This window comes from Crinia signifera, chromosome 9 (genome assembly GCF_055691185.1).
Source record: "Crinia signifera chromosome 9, ASM5569118v1, whole genome shotgun sequence".
Classification (NCBI taxonomy): domain Eukaryota; kingdom Metazoa; phylum Chordata; class Amphibia; order Anura; family Myobatrachidae; genus Crinia; species Crinia signifera.
The window spans coordinates 13005801-13027077 of NC_139225.1; the positions used below are offsets into that span (position 1 = coordinate 13005801).

Sequence of the window (21277 nt, forward strand, 5' to 3'; positions counted from 1 at the left end):
CACGCATTTGAAACCTGTATTCCCACTCTGGCAGACTTGCATAATTAATTTATACTGTTTGGATATAACGCTTCTCTTGCTAATTAACTTCCATTCTTTCATCAGTGGCGTAGCTATGTTTTGGGTGCCCCCCCCCCCCCCCCGTCGCCGCCCCACCAAGCACCCCTACCCCGCCGCCCATGCAAACCCCCCCTCAATCCCCCACAGCCTTACCTATCACACTGGTCCCGGCGGCTCCGTTCTTCTGCTGAGGACCACCAGAAAATGGCCGCCCCCATACAGCAGACAGTTTCAGAGAACTGTGTGCTATATGGGGGCGGCCATTTTGTGGTGGTCCTTAGCAGAAGAACGGAGCCACCAGGACCAGCGCGATAGGTAAGTCTGCGGGGGATTAAGGGGGGGTTTAACTATAGCACCGCAGCCCCCGGCGCCCCCACATGCACAGCGCCCCCCGCTTGAGACAATGGACACAGGGGGTTATTCTGGTTGATTCGCAAGGCTGTGAATTTGCAGCCTTGCGAGTTCACCAAACCCCGCTAGTGAACGCGCCCCCTGCTCGCGGCGTGTGTTCCCATAAACATCCATTCGCATGCTACGGGGAACATCCACATCTTTCGATGGTCACCGACCATCAAAAGATGTGGTAGGTGCACGCATATAAAAGTGACTATATGCATGCTATAGTGAATATGCGTGCATGGAAATGGGAAGGCAGCAGGCATCCGGTGATGTCAGATGCCCGCCCCCTGCACCCGCATCACAGCCTTATTACCATGAGACCGCCCAGCATTCTCATGGGAACGCCTATGAAGCGCTGGGCGTTCCCATATGGTAATGGGGCTGCCTGGCGCCCCACGCCCCTCTCCGCTCCCCTATAACCATGTTTTTGTTCCAACCAGCCAGATCTGAAGATAAATCTTACTAGTGTATGGGCACCTTAAGGCTACACAGACTAGCTGTAAAGGTGCCCATACACTAGTAAGATTTATCTTCAGATCTGGCTGGTTGGAACAAAAACATGGTTATGGATGAGTGACAGTTTGTCAGTTTTCCAGCATTTCCAAGCAAATGGTCAACTGTCATTTGCGCTCATCCATAACCAGGTTTTTTGTTCCAACCAGCCAGATCTGCAGATAAATCTGCGTGTGTATGGCCACCTTAACAGTAGCGACGTTGGTGCCACAGGTTATGTACATGATCGCAGCTGATGACCGATTCACACCCCAAAACAGCCATGACATGGCTGCGTATTGGCTGTCACTCTCCATTACCGACCCGAAGGGGTCTCTTTCCGTCAATCATTCTGCAGTGAAATCCTTACTGTGAAATGCGTCGTAATGGTACCGTGTGCTCTGGAATCCTTTGTATTGATTATCTTGCCATAACCCTGTGATTTGCCACACACCAATGTTGCATTAGGGGCCCCTAGATTATTCAATTGAAAAAAATTGACAAAATTGTGTTTAAATTTAAAAATGAATTTATCATTTTTTAATGGAATATTCCTGATGAAATGTATCACAAATGGCCCCATTGAACAAAATGTCACCCACTAAAGCTCATCGCTTGTCTTTGCCCCGGAAGATATATGACTTTCTTCTCCGGACTCTGGAACGTGAAAGGCAACAATAGGACATTTCTTCACGTTGAGACACACCAGCTTCTTAATGGAAGCAGTCTTTATAATATTAAATCCAGTTTCACCGCCAAAGGTGCTGGGTTTCCAGTATTCTGGAGAACAAATCGGGTTCCCCATAAGTCCTTTAAGTGAAAATGGTGCTCCTATCTCTATCATGCTTTCTCCAAAAATAGAATTTGGGTGAGTTTTTTCCAACAGAAGGCCAGGGTAGAACTCCAGGGCATCGATATCACCATATAGTGATTCCAGTTGGGATGCCATTTCTTCTTCTCCTGTCAAATAAACAAATGATATCAGTATGTATTAATTAATATATCAAATAGCTAATTACAACAATCATTTTCAATGTGCATATCAATATACTGTACTGTACAGTACCTCTTTTTTTAATATTACAGTGTGGGAGCTGCCTATTCATAGGGTTTAGTTATTAGTGATATGGATAGTCTGACTTTAATTCTTATGGTCTTAAAGGAGCAGTAGCTTATCTATAATGGGTGCAAGGTGTGTTGTGCACAAGGGCCCCTGGGTCCAGGGTGGCCCACAATCAGAAGCGAGTATACCTGCAAGTATATTTTTGGATTGCAGAAGAAAACCAGAGTACCCAGAGGAAACCCACACAAGGAGGGGAGAATATGCAATCTTTAAACAGTAAGGGCCATGGTGGGAATCAGACCATGACCTCAGTACTATGGTCAAAGACATGACAATTACAGTTTAATGTAAAAGATGCAAAATCATTTACTTGGGTCTCAAAAATCCAAAGACTAAATATAGTATATATGGCACTATAATGGAAACTACCGAGGGAGAGGGGTCTAGGTGTCACTATTTCAGGGGACTTAAAGGCACGTAGGCAATGTAACAAAGCAATGAAGAAGGCAAGTCAGATGCTTGGTTGCATAGGGAGAGGAATCAGCAGTAGAAAGAAAGAAGTAATAATGCCACTGTATAGGTCATTGGTACGACCTCATCTAGAGTATTGTGTTCAGTTCTGGAGGCCATATCTCTAGAAGGATATAAATATATCAGAGACTGTACAGAGAAGGGCAACTAAAATGGTGCATGGCCTACATCACAAAACGTACCAGGAAAGACTAAAAGATGAATACTATACTATACTATAAAACTATAGCTTGTGCTAGCATATCATGGCTAACTGAACAGCCCCGCGCAATACAGTTACCTGTAAATTACCATGTCCACACATACAAATTCTACCTGTTTTTTTTTTTTTCAGACTATTCACAAAAAATACTGTGTGAAATTAAATAGAATCAAAATGCCCCAAGAATTTTTTTTTTTTTTAATCTTTCTTTGAAAATTGAAGAACGTTTCTATTTAGCTCCTCTCACCAACATACTGTAGATGTCCCGGACACAATTTGGATATTTTCCGGAGCTTAAATATATGTACAGTAGGTGTTTTACCTGTAAAATCCTGGAAAGACTTATAAGCTTTTAGGCCAAATCTTTTTCTGTACTCATTGAAAGACTGCAATCTAAGTTTTCGGGACTCTTCAATGACCCCAACAGCTACATGCAGGAGACGCGGGTGAAGGTTTCGTCCACCCCCAATCTAAAATGTAAAAAAAAATTCAAGTAAAAGCTATTTTATTTGTAATAATTCATATTTTCTTCAACGGTCATTTTTTATTCTGATATTTATAGTAGCAGGTACAGCACAAATAAGCCACATTGGGACGCTTCAGAAAGACTTCCATCAAAAATGTAATACGGTCAACCGCTGCTCTCTCCACTACTAAAGCTGTTTAAAGCCACAACTGTATTTTTAGGGTCCCACCTCTATGACATTCCCATTCGCCAGACACACGGGTAACTTTAGTAGTATGGGAGATATCTTGCAGATGGGATGTTGCCTAAAACAACCAATCAGATGCTATTATCTTCTAGAAGGCGCTAAATAAATAAGAAGTACAATCAGATTGGTTGCTATGAGCAATCTTCTATAGAATTTTAGTACATTTACTCCACTATTAGCTCACTGAGAGGCCGTAGCAAAGACAGCAGCACTGGACTATTGGAGATACCAAAGGTAAAACAAAATGAGTACAAAATTCCTCAGTCCTGACAGTTAAAGACAGACAATGGAATCCCCAAGGATCACTGTCATTGTTTTAGCACACCCTGCCTGCAGCCTAACCCTAACCTCCCCTTCCTGCAGCCTAACCTTAACCTCCCCTCCTGCAGCCTAACCCTAACCTCCCCTCCTGCAGCCTAACCCTAACCTCCCCTTCCTGCAGCCTAACCCTAACCTCCCCTCCTGCAGCCTAACCCTAACCTCCCCTTCCTGCAGCCTAACCCTAACCTCTCCTCCTGCAGCCTAACCCTAAACTCCCCTCCTGCAGCCTAACCCTAACCTCCCCTCCTGCAGCCTAACCCTTACCTCCCCTCCAGCAGCCTAACCCTAACCTCCCCTCCTGCAGCCTAACCCTAACCTCCCCTCCTGCAGCCTAACCCTAACCTCCCCTTCCTGCAGCCTAACCCTAACCTCCCCTTCCTGCAGCCTAACCCTAACCTCCCCTCCTGCAGCCTAGCCCTAACCTCCCCTCCCCGCAGCCTAACCTCCCCTTCCTGCAGCCTAACCCTAACCTCTCCTTCCTGCAGCCTAACCCTAACCTCCCCTCCCCACAGCTTAACCCTAACCTCTCCTTCCTGCAGCCTAACCCTAACCTCCCCTCCCCGCAGCCTAACCTCCCCTTCCTGCAGCCTAACCCTAACCTCTCCTTCCTGCAGCCTAACCCTAACCTCCCCTACTGCAGCCTAACCCTAACCTCCCCTTCCTGCAGCCTAACCCTAACCTCTTCTTCCTGCAGCCTAACTCCAACCTCTCCTTCCTGCAGCCTAACCCTAACCTCCCCTCCCCACAGCCTAACCTCCCCTCCTGCAGCCTAACCCTTACCTCTTCTTCCTACAGCCCAACCCTAACCTCCCCTCCTGCAGCCCAACCCTAACCTCCCCTCCTGCAGCCTAACCCTAACCTCCCCTTCCTGCAGCCCAACCCTAACCTCCCCTCCTGCAGCCTAACCCTAACCTCCCCTCCTGCAGCCTAACCCTAATCTCCCCTTCCTGCAGCCCAACCCTAACCTCCCCTCCCTGCAGCCTAACCCTAACCTTCCCTTCCTGCAGCCTAACCCTAACCTCTCCTTCCTGCAGCCCAACCCTAACCTCCCCTCCCACAGCCTAACCCTAACCTTCCCTTCCTGCAGCCTAACCCTAACTTTCCCTTCCTGCAGCCTAACCCTAACCTCCCCTTCCTGCAGCCCAACCCTAACCTCCCCTTCCTGCATCCTAACCCTAACCTCCCCTTCCTGCATCCTAACCCTAACCTCCCCTCCTGCAGCCTAACCCTAACCTCCCCTTCCTGCAGCCTAACCCTAACCTCCCCTCCTGCAGCCTAACCTTCCCCTCCTGCAGCCCAACCCTAACCTTCCCTTCCTGCATCCTAACCCTAACCTCCCCTTCCTGCATCCTAACCCTAACCTCCCCTTCCTGCAGCCTAACCCTAACTTCCCCTTCCTGCAGCCTAACCCTAACCTCCCCTTCCTGCATCCTAACCCTAACCTCCCCTCCTGCAGCCTAACCCTAACCTCTCCTTCCTGCAGCCTAACCCTAACCTCCCCTCCTGCATCCTAACCCTAACACTCCCCTTCCTGCATCCTAACCCTAACCTCCCCTTCCTGCATCCTAACCCTAACCTCCCCTTCCTGCATCCTAACCCTAACCTCCCCTCCTGCAGCCTAACCCTAACCTCCCCTCCTGCAGCCTAACCCTAATCTCCCCTTCCTGCAGCCTAATGCTGGCCATACATCAGACCAACTTTCATCCAAACATACAACTGACCAACCGCCAAATAGTCTATCCAACTAAAACACCGCCCCACACTCCTAACCAACCTTTATTATCATACCAGCCAACTTCTGTCCAGCTCAACTTGTGATGTCAGGGTAATTAAAGTCCCCTATAATTAGCGCTTGACCCTGTTTTACAGCCTTTTCAATCTGCAGTAGGAGTTGTGCTTTCTCTGGCTGTTTGTAGCATGTCACAATAAACAACTTTTTGGGATATTTATCTCCGCTTGATATTTCCACTCATATTGCCTCTATATTATGACAATCCCATCATTGATAATTTTCTGTTATGCATGATTTTATCATTGGTTTAACATAGAGACCTACGCCAATGGTTTTGACCACTGGATTTATTGTCAATACGACACCATATATGAAATCACTCCATAGTAAATGTAGCACCTATCAACTACATACTGAAGATGAACCTTATTTTTAAGTTGTGCAGATGTAATAAATAGGATATCATTTACATAAACGTGTAACTGCCTAGGGCAACAGATAATAAAAAGGCGCAGTCTCGTCTAGAGCACTCGCAGCTAATGAATAGAATATTATACGTATGAACTTGTAAGTATAACATACAGTGGTTATTTAGACATGCCCAAAACATGTATATACATTGGAAGGAAATGGTTTACTATTTGCAAGGAAGAAATATGAGATACAGTAGTGCAATAATAATATCATACATATGCGGCTACTGTAAGGAAAAAGCATAATCAGTCACCGTTATGAAAGCAGCAATAATATATATAAACAAAGCTAATCAGGGGAATGAAGAATTTAAGCTACGAGGAGAGATTGAGCCATCTGGGACTATTTACATTAGAGAAGAGACGTTTAAGGGGGGATGAGCTCAAAATGTATAAATACATTAGGGGCCAATATAAGGAACTGTCAAACACCCTTTTTTCTGCTAGACAGGAATCTAGGACGAGAGGGCACGAGTTTAGATTAGAAGAAAAAATATTTTGTTCATCTAGAAGAAAAAATTTCTTTACAGTCAGAGCAGTCAAACTTTGGAACTCTCTTCCTGGAGAAGTGGTGTCGGCAGACACTATAAATATGTTTATAATAAGGTTGGATAAACATTTATTGGTTAAAAACCTCCATGGGTACGAATAAGTAACATAATCTGTCTTTAAAATATCAGAACATACTATACAACAAGGGATTAGCTACTATAAACATAGGTTGAACTAGATGGATGCAAGTCTTTATTCAGCCTCACCTACTATGTAACTTGTAGGTGCCTGGCATTTCTGTGTGGCCTCTGGTTTTGTGGTATGTTTGGAATGAGTAGAAACAGAGGATTGTAGAAATCTCAAGGCAGTCAAGGGCTGGCATGCAACCATAGTCAACCTTTGAAATTTATATTAATTCTTGGGGATATTTCAAAATATCCCCTCTCTCTGTGTGACGACACTCCTTTGCAATACTCCGTAATATACCACTTTCCCACTGATATCACAATAATTTTGGAGAAGGTGTGATTATGTGCATCACTAGGGGGTGTGGCGCCATTGAAGGGGTTGATGCCAAAGGCTCACTCATACTGGCTACATATCTTTCTGACTAAATCAGTGATGGCTAACCTTGACACTTCAGATGTTGTTGAACTACACATCCCAGCATGTCCTGCTACAATTTTGCTATTTGGCCATGTTAAAACTGATGCAGGGCATGCTGGGATGTGTAGTTCAACAACAGCTGGAGTGTCACGGTTAGCCATCACCGGACTAAATGGTCATACCTACCAGCAGCTGCCAACGGTATATAAGTCCAGTCATAACTTCTGTTCCAGAATGCCAGGCATGATGATGTCACTGCGCATAACATCGCCACTCCCACCTTGGCATCCTCCAGCTGGCACAGATATGCCAAAGCTCAAAGCAAAAACTTTGGGGAGGTGAGAAAGGCCAGGATCCGGCTGGAGGATTCACTAGGCATGATCCTAGGTCTGTGTACATGGATAGGGAGGAAAAGCTCACCCCAAAAGTATTCTATTGGAATCAGAGCTTGTGACGATGGAGGCTGTGTGTAATGTAGGGTACACACCAGAACGATTTGGCCTCAAAGCACCCAATTTCGATACAATATCAACCGATTTGAGCATGTTGTGGGCATTTCTGATCCGATTCCTATACGATGTGCGGGACATTTGGTCCTTTTTCAGATCCTACCAGCTGCAGTCAGGATTTAAAAATAACCCCTTCCACTGGGTACAGATCGGGATCAGATCGATTTTGGATCATATGCAGATCGTGTGTTTCAACAGATCGTGAGACGATTGTACGATCGTCTTACGGTCTGCTCATGATCTTCGTCGTTCTGGTGTTTACCTAGCATAAAGGTGCCCATACACTAGAATGATTTTTTTGCCGATTGGCCGATTTCTGACTGATCGGCCGAAAAGTCAGACGATTTTTACAGATAATAGGCCGCAAATCGGCTGATATCGATTGTTATTGTGAAAGGGGTACTAGTCAACATCAATATTCAGAGAGGCTCCGACATTTAAACAATGCTTATGGATAATTCATGTTGTTTATTCTAAATTCTAAGCTTACCATCTGAATATTACTACACAATCACCAATCACATTTTTTTTTTAAGTCTTTGTGGGGCCTATTCATCAAATAATATTTGTGGGATATCGAGGATTACCCTCAAATATTCAGCAATAGGATATATCAGATTCAATAACAATACCCTGTTTTTATTGGCATAAACAGCCCCCATAAAAACCTAGAATATACCAAGATGACGTTAAGCTTACAGGCTACAGTCCGCAAAGTTTACAGGGAGAGGGATCCAGAGGACCCCTCCCCAGTACTCTCAACTCAAACATGCACTGACAGACTGCACTGGGGCCCCATAGGCAGTGGCGTAACTAAGTTTTGGGCGCCCCCTCGCCGTTAGGGGGGGGGAGCGCCCCCCCCCCCCGCCAAGCACCCCCAATCCCCCGCCGCTCCGCCGCCCATGCAAAACCCCCCAATCCCCTGCAGCCTTACCTATCGCGCTGGTCCCGGCGGCTCCGTTCTTCTGCTGAGGACCACCACAAAATGGCCGCCCCCATACAGCAGACAGTTTCAGAGAACTGTGTGCTATATGGGGGCGGCCATTTTGTGGTGGTCCTCAGCAGAAGAACGGAGCCGCCGGGACCAGCGAGATAGGTAAGTCTGCGGGGGATTGGGGGGGGGGTGTAACTATAGCACCGCAGCCCCCCGGCGCCCCCACATGCACAGCTCCCCCCGCGGTGGCGGGGGCTGCGGTGCTATAGTTACGCCACTGCCCATAGGTGAAGAGAAGTGATATCGTCTAACAAAACACACTCTTATCGGGATACAAAAACATAATGATGACTTGTGGACAGTTATTAGAACACATATCAGAGGTGAACAACCAAGAATGGCATAAGTAAGCTTTTTCTGTTGAAAAAACATTACCAAATGAAAGGAAATGCAGAATCTTATCAATGTAACAACAATACAACTCTGTTCATATGGCAGAACAGGGCTCTATGACATAATGTGTCTCCCCCACCATTAGTCGTGATATGAAGATGAATTCCAAGAAGTAAACCACTTCTCAGAGGGCACAAAGGTAGCACCTATGGAGGAAAATATCTCTTGCCCTAACATGGAAATTTAAAATTTCATGGCAGATAAGAACCATTGGCCCATCTAGTCTGCCCCTTTTGTAACTCCTTGTAGTCTTCATTCTAGCACCCTGCTCCTTGAAAAATCCCTGCAGTGCCATCTTCCTGCCTGGGGTGTCTCTCTCTGCTGTGGAGTTTCTACAACAGTCTGGTTTGTATCTCAACATTGAGATACAACCCAGACTGTACTTGAAGTAGCACAGCAGAGGGTGACACCCCAGGCAGGAAGGAGGAACTACAAGGATTTTACAAGGAGCAGGGTGCTAGAATGAACACTACCCTTGTACCACCTATAGTGCACCATGCCATTAGTGTTACGATGTGTATGACCATGTGGGTTCTCCTGCAGTACCCACATTAGTAATGCAAGACACCTGGATGGTGTATCCAGTGGACGGAGGTATTTGAGGCAGTGAGATGCATTAGGTACCAATGCTGAGATGCAGTGAATGGAGAGACCAATGGAGAACCTTGTCAATGCTCAGGGCTTAAAATGGTCCTGAGAGGTGGGGGATTTAATTTCCCACTGCCATCCAATCCCCCCCCCCCTCCTTTTGGTCAGAGCCAGGGCAAGAGGTAGGGTTTTTGGCAATCTGTAACGCTTTTCTGTTAGAATTACTGTGCAGGGCCAAGTGAAGGTTGAACTACACCATTACCGGTGGTGGAACTCAGTTCCACCCCGTCCCCCCACAATTTAACCCGTGGTTGCTCTTGTATTCACCAAACAAAAGGTATTTAAAGTTCATGGTCAAAATTTACCTTTCCTGATATCTGTTTTGTGAAGGATTCCACCAGAGCTTCAACGCCGTAGTCCGTAAGGATTGAAGAGTTGTACAGGAATTTGCTATAGTCATATTCTTTCCCCATAATATTAAAGTGGTCTGGCATCAATGGATGCCAGTGATAAAGTTGATTGAACTCAACAGCAATCCGGTTACGGTACTGAAATTGTACCCCAAACAGCAATTCTGGATCAAATTTCAGTTTTAAGAAATATCCGCTGAGATGTTGAACATAGTCTTCTATCACAATTTTTATGGTCTCTCCTGCGTACAGAAAAACAAACAAAAAGAAAATTTTAATATGGAGGGCCCTTTCCTAAACTCTTATCTATGAGTTATTATGAGTACACAGTATGGTTATAAAAATAAACCAATGAACATTTTTGGTTGCTTTGGGTCAGTTCTAGATTGGATCCACAATGACAAAACTGTAAGCTGAAATAAATGTATATGTTCATACAGGTTGAGTATCCCTTATCCAAAATGCTCGGGACCAGAAGAATTTTGGATAACAGATTATTCCGTATTTCAGAATATTTTTATATTTCAATGAGGTATCTTGAGGTATCTTGCATTTACATTGTATAAACACATCAAAAACATGAAATAAACACAAATATATTTTACGCCTGTTGTTTTTGCGGCCGTGATACTGCGCGTCCGTGACTGCCAGAAGTCGGGAGTTTGCCGGATGTTCGCTGCGGCCGCCGGGCAATGTTTCACGGCAGGTGTGGGGGCAAGTGCAAGTGTCCTCCTCGTGGGTCCGACGCGTTTCGTGCATCCTGCACACTTTTTCAAGGATGGTTTGGCTTTCCAACAATGTGGGTTTTTATAGGAAAAACTTTATTGATAAAACGGAAGTTCTGTTCCGGAAGTAGAGAAAAAGGGTGGGAAACACATGTTCCTATCTTTATAATAGGAATTGGTTCTGTTTTAGTTTATAGCAGAATTAAAATTAAAAAACAAGGTACCACTCATAAAAATGCATTTAACTCAATGTCAATGTTAAGTCCTAGAGCAGGCATGTCCAACCTGCGGCCATCCAAATGTTGTGAAACTACACATCCCATCATGCCTTGCCACAGGTTTGATATTAGGGAATGCTAAAACTATGGCAAGGCATGCTTGTTTCACAACAGCTGGAGGGCCGCAGGTTGGACATGCCTGTCCTAGAGGTTCTAAAGTTTTCATGTATATCCATTTTGTTTCTGCTTTTTTAATTCTCTCACGAGATCGCCTCCTCGCCAGCTTTTTGTTATTTTCTGTATTGCTGTGCATTTTAGACCGGTTGGGTTTTTGTAAAAAGTGATTAGAAACACTGTGAGTTGTGAGTCCTTTTGTTATATTGTAGATGTGTTCCGCAAATCGAACCTTGGCTTTTCTTTTTGTCTGTCCAATGTACTGTTTCCCACATTGGCATTCCAGTAAATCAATTACTCCTTCTGAATTGCAAGATAGATGTTCTTTCATTTTATATTCTCTTCCTGTTTGGTTTGATTTAAAACACATCACTGGTTTTGTTGTTCCTTTTTAATTTTTACATGCTTTGCAGTTTAGACAACTGAAAAAGCCCTTCCTTTGGGTGATATCAGGATCTGTTTCTGATATAGTGAAGCTGGTGACTAGATGTTGTTTGATGTTTTTTGCTTTTCTGTAGATAATTTTGGGTTTTTATGGTTCTAACAGGAGCAGAGTTTCATCCAATTTCAATACCTGCCATTGTTTGTGGATGATATTTTCAACGGTTTTGTAGTTGCTGTTGAATTGGGTGAAGAAAGCAAAGTTGCAAGTATCTTGATTTTTCTCTTTTTTGTTGTATATAAACAGATCTTTTCTTTCTATTTTCTAGTTGATTTTCCAGAAGGTCATTGTTATATCCTTTCATCAGGAAGTTCTTTTTCATTTCTTCACTTCACTTCAACATCTGTGCAGTTCCTCTCGACTCTCCGGAATTGTCACACTGGGATATTGGAGACCCATTTGTTATGATGGTTGCTAGTGGATGGTAAAATGTTGTTCCCGCTGACTTTTTTTTAGATCTGCTCTTGTCTTCAGATGTTCATTTTCAGTGAATACTTCAAGGTCTAGATAGATAACTTGTTGTTTACTGAAGGTTGTTGTGAATTCTAGGTTTAATTGATTGGGGTTGATATATAGAATGAATTGTTGTAACTGCTCTTCTGTGCCTTGCAATATAAAGAACACGTCATCTATATAACGGTTCCAATTTACAAGGTGCTGAGTGTGTTCATTTGGGATCCAGATGTGGTCATCTTCCCACTTTGCCACAAAAAGGTTAGTGTAGCTTGGGGCTAGTGGTGTCCCCATAGCTGTCCCCCGTTTTTGCAGATAGAATGTTCTGTCATGCCAGAAGTAGTTATGTGGTAGGATGAAATGTATATTCTCAATTTCTCAATTACTCAATTTCGTGTCATCTGCAAATATTGCAATTTTACTCAGTATGTCACTTCCAATATAATTAATGAATATATTAAACAAGTTGGGTCCCAATATTGAACCTTGCGGCACTCCACTTTGGACCTTACCCCAGCTGGAATGTACCACCACTCTCTGTCCCCGATTTTAATCCAATTACAAATTTTATATCCTAACCCTAATTTACCTAGTTTCATTAATAACCTTTTATGAGGCACCGTGTCAAAAGCTTAAAGCTTAAGATAAAATCCCGACATGACACACTGCTGTGCAATCTGTGTTCTGCTACATATATATATATATATATATATATATATATATATATATATATATTCATTCCTCTTAGGAGGAAGGATGTGTGATTGTCCGGCAGCATTTGATTTGTTCAAGTTGTAGATGTAACAGGTGAAGATAGAGTTAGATTTGAAGGAATTGTTTTGTTTCTCTGCAGGGTAAATTTAGATTTCAGCTTCAACACACCCCACACAAATCTAAGTTGCTTACACGGTGCAATTTTGGCAATTGATTTTGACTATTTAGTCAAAATCGCATAGCTAGTCAGTGAAAATTCTGTTCAGCAGCATGAGATTCTGATGGGTGGCCCAGTATTGCATGGTTAAATAGCCTGTGCACGCAAGTCTATCTTGAATATGTCATCTGCAGAATGTATTTGGCCTAGGGCCAAATAGCAAGATAGTGTAAATCTAAAGTAAATCTTAAGCACAGTTAGCCAAAATCAGATAGTCAAAATCGGATAGTCAGAATAGGCCATTAGTCTGAATCTCACCGTGTGCACAAATCATTACTCTCTGCACCTGTTACATCTGCCCCAACTACAGTGCAGCATGATTTTGCCCATTTTGAGAACTAATTGAATTAATTATTTCAATTACTGAAAATAATCAGTGTTCATACAGTATATATAACCAAAGTAAAATGTGGATAAATAACTAGTGTCCTGTCTCAAATGATTAAATATGTCCTTTCAGCTTGAGACGTCATGAAAATACGAACAATGTAGACTGGAATATCTGATGAATTCTGGAAATATAACCTACCACCAATAACCAAAGACCCAATGGTCAATCATTAATGGATTAGTCACCAGACCATAAAAAATTACACAATACAGTCCAGTTTTCAGCCACTTTTGAACCAACACTTTAATTAACTTTTTGGCTTTTTTCCCTAAAAAAAACTGTTGGAATTATCCTAATTTATAGCTTCAATTTATGAAGAACATAACGTAACATAAGGACATTGAATTGCACATTATAGCTGTATTACCTGTGGCACTTTGGTGTGCTGGAAGCTTATTATTATAGCAAATTACTGGGAGTTGTCCTTGAAATGCACTTTATTGCAGATAACACAACACTAATCTCCTTATAAACACACAATGACTTCCGAAGACAGCCAAGTCTTTGCTGGTGCAGACTTGAAGTGTTAAAAATGGTAATTTACCCCATTTATGCTTCATGGAACTCCCAAAACAATGCTCCCTCTCTGTCTTTTATATTTCTTTTTCAATGATTGTACTATAAAAAAGTTGTTTCTGCACTGATCCACAAAACCAAGTACAGTGTACTTTAAATAATATGCTCTGAACCCCCCCCCCCACACACACACACACACACACACACACAGACACACACAAACATACATACCTCTGTTGCTGAGGCCACCATTTTGATACACAAATCTACCCTAGGGCCCCCCTGTGGTCAGCATGTGTTTTTAAAACAATTTTTTTTATTTCTTTTAGCTAAAGGTTTTGTGCATGGTAGTGGGGTAGTGCTGCAGTTTCACCTATCTGCCAATGAGACAATGATTAATGGTGCTGAGCATCGGGAGCCAAGGCACACTGACTGCACAAGTGTGCAGTGCATTACTGTGAGTTGACTAAGTCCCATGAGATTGCACAAGAGGTCAGATGCGGAGAGGCTTGTGCTGAGCTCTGATTGGTGGAACTCATCATATACTTCTCAGGCCCATGTAGACAGCAGCAGCAAGCTCGTCATGGGAGTGTTTTTTTTTTATTCAGAGGCAGCACTGAGCCTGCCTGGGAGGTCTCCTATGTGGTAGGGCCCCCCGAAGGTTTAATCCGGCCCTGTTGATTCCAGGATAAATTTGTAAAATGGGTAAATCCATATGCACTGCAGATGGGGCAGATGTAACATGTGCCGAGAGGGTTAAGCCCGCACACACGTAATTTGGAAAACATCTAGGTGCACTGGTGCACATTGAAACAAATAGCAGGACCTCAGTTTACTGGGCAGAGCCAACTCAGATGTTTTGTGTGGTCGGTAATTGCATTGGATTCAGTATTAACCTAAATATGCAAGTTGTTCAGTTTAAAATGGCTACAAAGTTGTATGCGTTGCTACGGAATATATTTTATAATTTAATCACGGGATGAGATATGATACATTTTATTAATCAGAATAATTATAATTACCTACCAATGAGAATAAGTCTTGTCGTTTGAAACAGCTGCTCGTCGTCCCAAGTGGGATGCTCCTTTTTTAGCACGTCACAGACCCGATTGTGCTCACGAAGCCAGATAGTTGCATACATCATCAATCCAGGGAGAAGACCAAACACCTCCTGTCCCATAGCGAGCCGCTGTTCTTTGGGAACACTGGTTGGGTAGATCATGTGAACCGGAGCATCGACCACTGTTGGTGGATACATATCTCCATTTATTATCTGAAGTACAAACAGACCCATGAAAAAAACTTATTGTTTTAGTTATATGTTAGACATGAAACTAATGCAGACATTGCTAAAAAAAAAACAATAGCCCTACAGATCTCATGGTCACGGGGAAGCACTGATTAAGTGTAAGGGCACCGGAGGTCTGCGGCAGCCTCCTCAGCATCCTCAAAAATGGTCTGCTGTTAGGGGCAGCCATTTTGTGATGGTAATTTTCATTAGCAGGAGCCAGCCAGGAGATGTGCCGGGACCGCGGACAAGTAGATCTGCAGGTCCCGGCCACAGACCCAGCGGCAGCGGGCTAAGGCAGGGTTGGGAGAGGGGGATTTATTTTACTGGGGGGACGGGGACGGGGGACATTGCCAAAATTTCCGGCACATTTTATAGTTACGCCACCGAAGAGTGTTACATAATTATACCAACAGAATAAAACCACTTATATATATAATATATAAAGCGTCTTAGGAGCAATTTGCCTTCATTCAACTATGGAGCACTGACAACATGAGCCGTAGTACAAGTAGATGGGTTTTTTCAGTAAATATAATGAATGCAAATTATACAGCCAATGTGATTTTGCATGTAGCAAGACACACCTCAAATGAATTAAGCTCATATGTCCACATGCTCTAAATTCCCAGCACCAGGTCTCTGGGGAAATGGCCACCACGCCATCCTCACAGTGATTGCTGCTGTTCTGCGGCACTTTCCTACACAGGACGCCAGATAAGTTAGTATAATTATACTGGTGCATTATACACACACTCTGCACCCATTACGCTCTGTGCACTTGCTTGCATGAAGACATTCATGATGAAAAAATACAATAGTGGCCAACACAATGCAAAGCTCCTAATATTGAAAACCTTTACAAATGTAATGTCCACCTGGTATTTCAGCTTTCCGTCCTCAAAAAGTCGGAGTGTGTGCTGCCGCTCTAAAGAATCTCCATATATATGACTAAGGTCAACCTATAAAAGACAAGACAAGTATCATCACAACCGTGTAGCTAATTGGAAGAAAAAATATACAGAAAGTAATGTCTTGTTGGCAGAATTATTTGATAAATGGGATACAACAGGCTAAACTAAATGACTAGTATGTCAAAGGGAAACACAGAAGGGCAATATAATTCATGATAGTGAAGGAGAACTTTCAGCACCATTGACAGTAATGCAATGTGTGTGGTCTTGTTTGGCTGAGTCCTAATATACAGTACAAAGTATAGACAGTTTTTGAACCAATGTATAATGCGCTTAAACAAGCAGCCTAAGGCACTGCTACCAAAATTGAAGAACCGCTTCCATGGAAAAACATACAATACCAACACAGATATTAGATATTTATAATATTTTTTTTAGTACCCAAAAGGAAAGAGAAAAAAATACAAATAGTGTAACACTGTAAGAATTCGTAATATTTATAAAAAAGAAAACATGTAATCATTTGATTCGTACCAGAAGTATATGTCTACGTGCAAGGTAGACATAAGCGTTTATCGAGGGACAAATTCCTGTCACCAAAGGTTTTGCTTTCTTCCTCATTCAAGATAAGTTGCTCAGATGAAAAATATAACGTAGAAAACCATCATGGTGCAATAAAATGTAATAAGATAAAATGTGATAAAACAACTGAGAGAGAGGTAAATCAAAGGGACTCTCACCATACAATTTTGACCACAAGAAAATGTAGACAAAATAAGCAGGAGGTGTTATCAAATACAGGCATCTCTGGAAGCGTTGGAGTAAGGCTGGAGTCCGTTGAAAGTCCTTCTGTCATCCACCAAACTGACCGGTTTCGGATATAGGCTTAAATGGTGATAGTTTTTCAACACTGTCTACATTTTGTTGGTTTATTATTTGAAAAAACTTTTTTAGGGTTAAATTACGTAAGAATTTTTGGACATCAATAAAGATGTCAAAGGGATTAGCTGGGATATTATAATATGGTATTTAAACAATCCCTTTCTGTTTTGAGGAGTCATAAAACAACGGATAATGTATTCAGAATGTTCATGGAATCCAAAAAACATGGCGGCTGCGTTCAGAGGAAGTGGCTGTGAGCAACATCTTGATGGACCGCAACTGAAAGCAGTCTCTGTGACACTCAGACGTCACTTCCGCTTCCGGCAAAATACCAGAAGTCACCAGAAGTCACAGACCGTGTGCATCGGATGGTGGGAGCCTGATGGATTTCACCTGCGGGAGGGGACGCAGGTTTAAAACACGGAGTGGACTAAGGACCATCTAAAGGACTTTTCAATTGAGTTATACATATTAGGTAATCCATGTCTGGCATTAGGATAGTTTGTTTGTGTAATGAAGGAAGGTATAAATACCTGCCATATGGGACTACACCTCCATACCTTGAAAAAGATGCTGCATAGTATCGAAACCGGTCGGTTTGGTGGATGACAGAGGTACTTTTAGAGGACCCCAGCCTTACTCCAATGCTTCCAGAGATGCCTGTATTTGATAACACCTCCTGCTTATTTTGTCTACATTTTCTTGCGGGCAAAATTGTTTGGTGAGAGTCCCTTTGATTTACCTCTATGTTTTGTCACATTTTATCTTATTACATTTTATTGCACCATGATGGTTTTCTAAGTTATATTTTTCATCTGAGCAACTTATCTTGGGTGACAGGAATTTGTCCCTCAATAAACGCTTGTGTCTACCTTGCACGTAGACATATACTTCTGGTACGAATCAAATTATTACGGGTTTTCTTTTTTATAAATATTAAGAATTCTTACAGTGTTACACTATTTGTATTTTTTCTCTTTCCTTTTGGCTACTACCTCTCTGCCAGAGAAAAATATTTGCGGTGTTCAGAATATTTATACATTATTCTTTTAAATAGCATCACCAGTATTTTAGTTCAGCAATTGTATTGATAGGGGCCCACACAAGTCAGTTGTCCTAGGGCTTCCACAAAGCTTAATTCAGCCATGCTACTATATATATTGGCTTTTTTTTATGACATCACAAATGGATACAATGACATTACAATAGCAAATATGGAACAGGATCTAAAAAGGAAAAGGAAACATAGAAAACCAGAAACAGATCCATAAAATATTACATGTCATTATGAAGGATAAAAGCAATATCACATAACTTCAATTAGACACAAAGGGCACTAAAAGTAGGACTTATCCATGGTGTATCCTATTATATCCCAATGAACAGATATGAGCCGCGGCTTCTTATGTATTATATTTCACCTGCCTCTGGCAGGCAAACTGAATCTGCAAAATCAGCCCTTTTTTGCTCAAAACCAGGGCTGTTTTTTTATGAGAAAACACATTTCACTGAACCTGTGTGATTTCAAGAATTGTTTTGTTTTTCAGGCAACCTAATTGGATAACCAGTAAAAAAATATTGGAGGCATGAAAAATTGATGTTTTCCACTCCTAATGTTTCATCTCAACTAATCTCCACAGACTCTAGATCAAGTGGGTGCCAGATGACTGACCGGCAGTCCGATTCCGACAATCATTACACCGACATCAGATTCCCGACTGCTAAAAGCCCGACAGATGGGCAGCGGGTATTCTCCCACATGGGGGTCCATGATTCCCATAGAGGGAAAATAAAATAGGTGGCGAGCGTAGCGAGCACACTGTGCCCACAGCGCGGCAAGCCAGCAAAGGGCATCATTGCGCTTCCCCCACTGTCTGAATCCCCGCAGTCAGGATTCCGAAGTTGGGCTAATGACTGTCGGAAACTCGACTGTCGGTGTGTTATACCACACCCGATCAAGAAGTGCTCGATTCAAAGGTCTTATTTCTAAGTGAGTAGAAGGAGGGTATGTGATACTGTAATATATGGTTTCCAAAAACACCTTTTTCTATATCAGAATAAGGGGCCCATTTATCACAGGGTTGCCTACTCTCCCTGAAGGGCCGGGAGGATCCTGGAAATCGGGTCCCCCTGTGTGCATGGGCCTTAAGGCTAGAAGCTATTTTCCATATACAGTGTAATAGTAATGGTATAGGATTAAAGGGTAAACTGAGGTGGAACAACTAGGTAAACCAAAAAGATCCTTGTTCCAATAGCAGTGGACTTTTGAACACAACTACACGTAATAAATATAAGATATATGACATTTATGGCAGTGGCCACATGGCTTTGGGAGCATGTAATGGTGTGGATACATTTATTTATTTTTTAATGCAAAAGTGTAAAGTTTATACAGACTGAGCAATTCTCATTTGAGCGGCTCCCGGCACGCCAAACACCATTCTTCGCCGGCGAATGGTGCGAATGCAAGTTGGTGACGCTCACGCACCCCGTTCTCGGGCGTGTGAGATGCTGGCGCATCCACATCCCCCGGCATACCAGCGGACAGATATCAGCGGATGGCGCACCGGGGGAAACAATGAAAACGAGTGTGCTGAGCGATCTGAGCTACAGTATGCTAGATCTCTCAGCACACACACACACACAGCGATGTGTAAAACTGTGTGATGAGGGAGATGTCAGCACCAGTGTTCTCCAGTGAGAGAACACTGGCGATGCCAATATTGATGGTCCCTGCTCATTCTTTATTCTACCGGCGATATCACTGCGCAGAGCCGGGCACCACTATCGCTGGCCCCTACACACACCAATGTAGTGTAATTTTCTAAGCGATCTAGTCAGATTGCTTTAAAAAAGGCTAAAAATCACTATGTGTGTAGGCCCCATAAGGGACATTTTCTATCACTGGCAGACACTGATCTAACTTTTTGCCAGCCTAAAATACTGTTACGAATTGTACATTACTGAGTAGAAAATAAATCTATTTATTCAGTGATAAAACAATGTTGATTTTTATATTGGTTTATATGGCGAGATGTTGAAACAGGGAGCAGCTTTATCGTCCTATACCTCCGGCTTCGCTTCTTTATCTAAAACTCCGGGGCGTGATCATAGCAGTTCAAATATTGGAAAACTGAAGGCGCCAAGCATACAATACTGTTTCTAAAGTCTTTTCTTTCTTATTGTCGTCAAATTTAACATTTGGATGTCATACAACTAATGGTGTTGGAAGTTTTAAGAGTTCACAAAGATATAGGAGTTGATCCAATTGTACTTAAAGGGTGCGATTAGGGTGTCCAATCCCCGGATCGGGGGGATCCCAGGATTTGGCCCCAAAATGTCCAGTATTTCAAGGATTGCGCAATCCCAGGATTTTGGAATTGCTCAGTCTATTGCCGGTCAGCGTCTGTGCACCCACTCAGATGCTGCCCAGCTGTTTCCGACACGGCCGGGAGAGTTCGGGCGGCGGCGAGGCGGCGAGCAGGTTCCAGCCTCTGTCACTCACTGTTGGGTGGCGAGCGGGTTCCGGCCTCAATGACTTCCGTGACACTGGAGAGGTCGGGTGACGAGTGGGTTCAAGTGCACATAACTCACGCAGCGCAGGCTACATCGTTGCACCTCTGGCACCAGATCACCGGAGCCCGCCCTCTCCCGGCCGCACACAGCAATCACCTCCATCCAGCGTCACAGCCGCCTGCCTTCATTCCACTGCCGCCTGCCCTGCTCCACTGCAGTAAGGCTCCACTAAAGTAAGGGGGGCAGTTATCTTTTACGGAAGCCAATCCCGGGATTCTGGGAATCCTGGGATTGAGCATTTTTCAATACCGATTCCCAGATTTGAAAAAATGCCCTGGGATTGGCATCCCTAGGTGCGATGTGTCAATGCTGTGGCGTTTCAATGCTGGCAATGGCACCTAATTTAAATATGCTCAGCTGCACACAAAAGTGTTCAATGCATTATGGGGCAGTGAAGTGCTCCCCCCTGGGCCAAGACTCGCATCCACAAGATTGTCACGTGTCATTGGAATAATCCCATCAAGTTTTAAAGGGGGATGTTTCCCTTCTGCGGTTATGTTTGCACTAGTTTACATATACAGGATCATTCCCATCTATGTTTATTATTATTATTACAATTATTTTTCTAAAACATTATCATCTTTATTATACAGAGCAAGCTGCGCAGAAAGGACATTACACAATTCTAACAATTAGAAACCGTATACTGTATTTTCCTAAGATAATTTAATTAGTCCGCAATGGGCTTTAAACTTTGAGATTTACATTTTAAACTACTTATCTCCAAACTGTTGATGCTTATCCTTTTTGCTGGAGGAATGGGGGAGGGAGTTAAATACCAGACTTTCC

At 43.1% G+C, this 21277-nt stretch overlaps 1 protein-coding gene across 1 annotated transcript in view; it reads right to left on the minus strand.

Annotated features, from left to right (window-relative positions):
* Nucleotides 1-1042: 1042 nt before the first annotated feature.
* The window catches only part of PTGS1 (prostaglandin-endoperoxide synthase 1), a 73291-nt gene continuing 53056 nt past the window's right edge, over nt 1043-21277 (minus strand). Inside the window, exons 7-11 of the mRNA XM_083160489.1 lie at nt 15995-16078; nt 14855-15101; nt 9934-10220; nt 3070-3217; nt 1043-1911 (exon numbers count right to left, since the gene is read on the minus strand). Coding sequence (XP_083016615.1) covers nt 1553-1911; nt 3070-3217; nt 9934-10220; nt 14855-15101; nt 15995-16078 — 1125 coding nt within the window. The 3' untranslated portion in view covers nt 1043-1552. The remainder of the gene's footprint in view (nt 1912-3069; nt 3218-9933; nt 10221-14854; nt 15102-15994; nt 16079-21277) is intronic.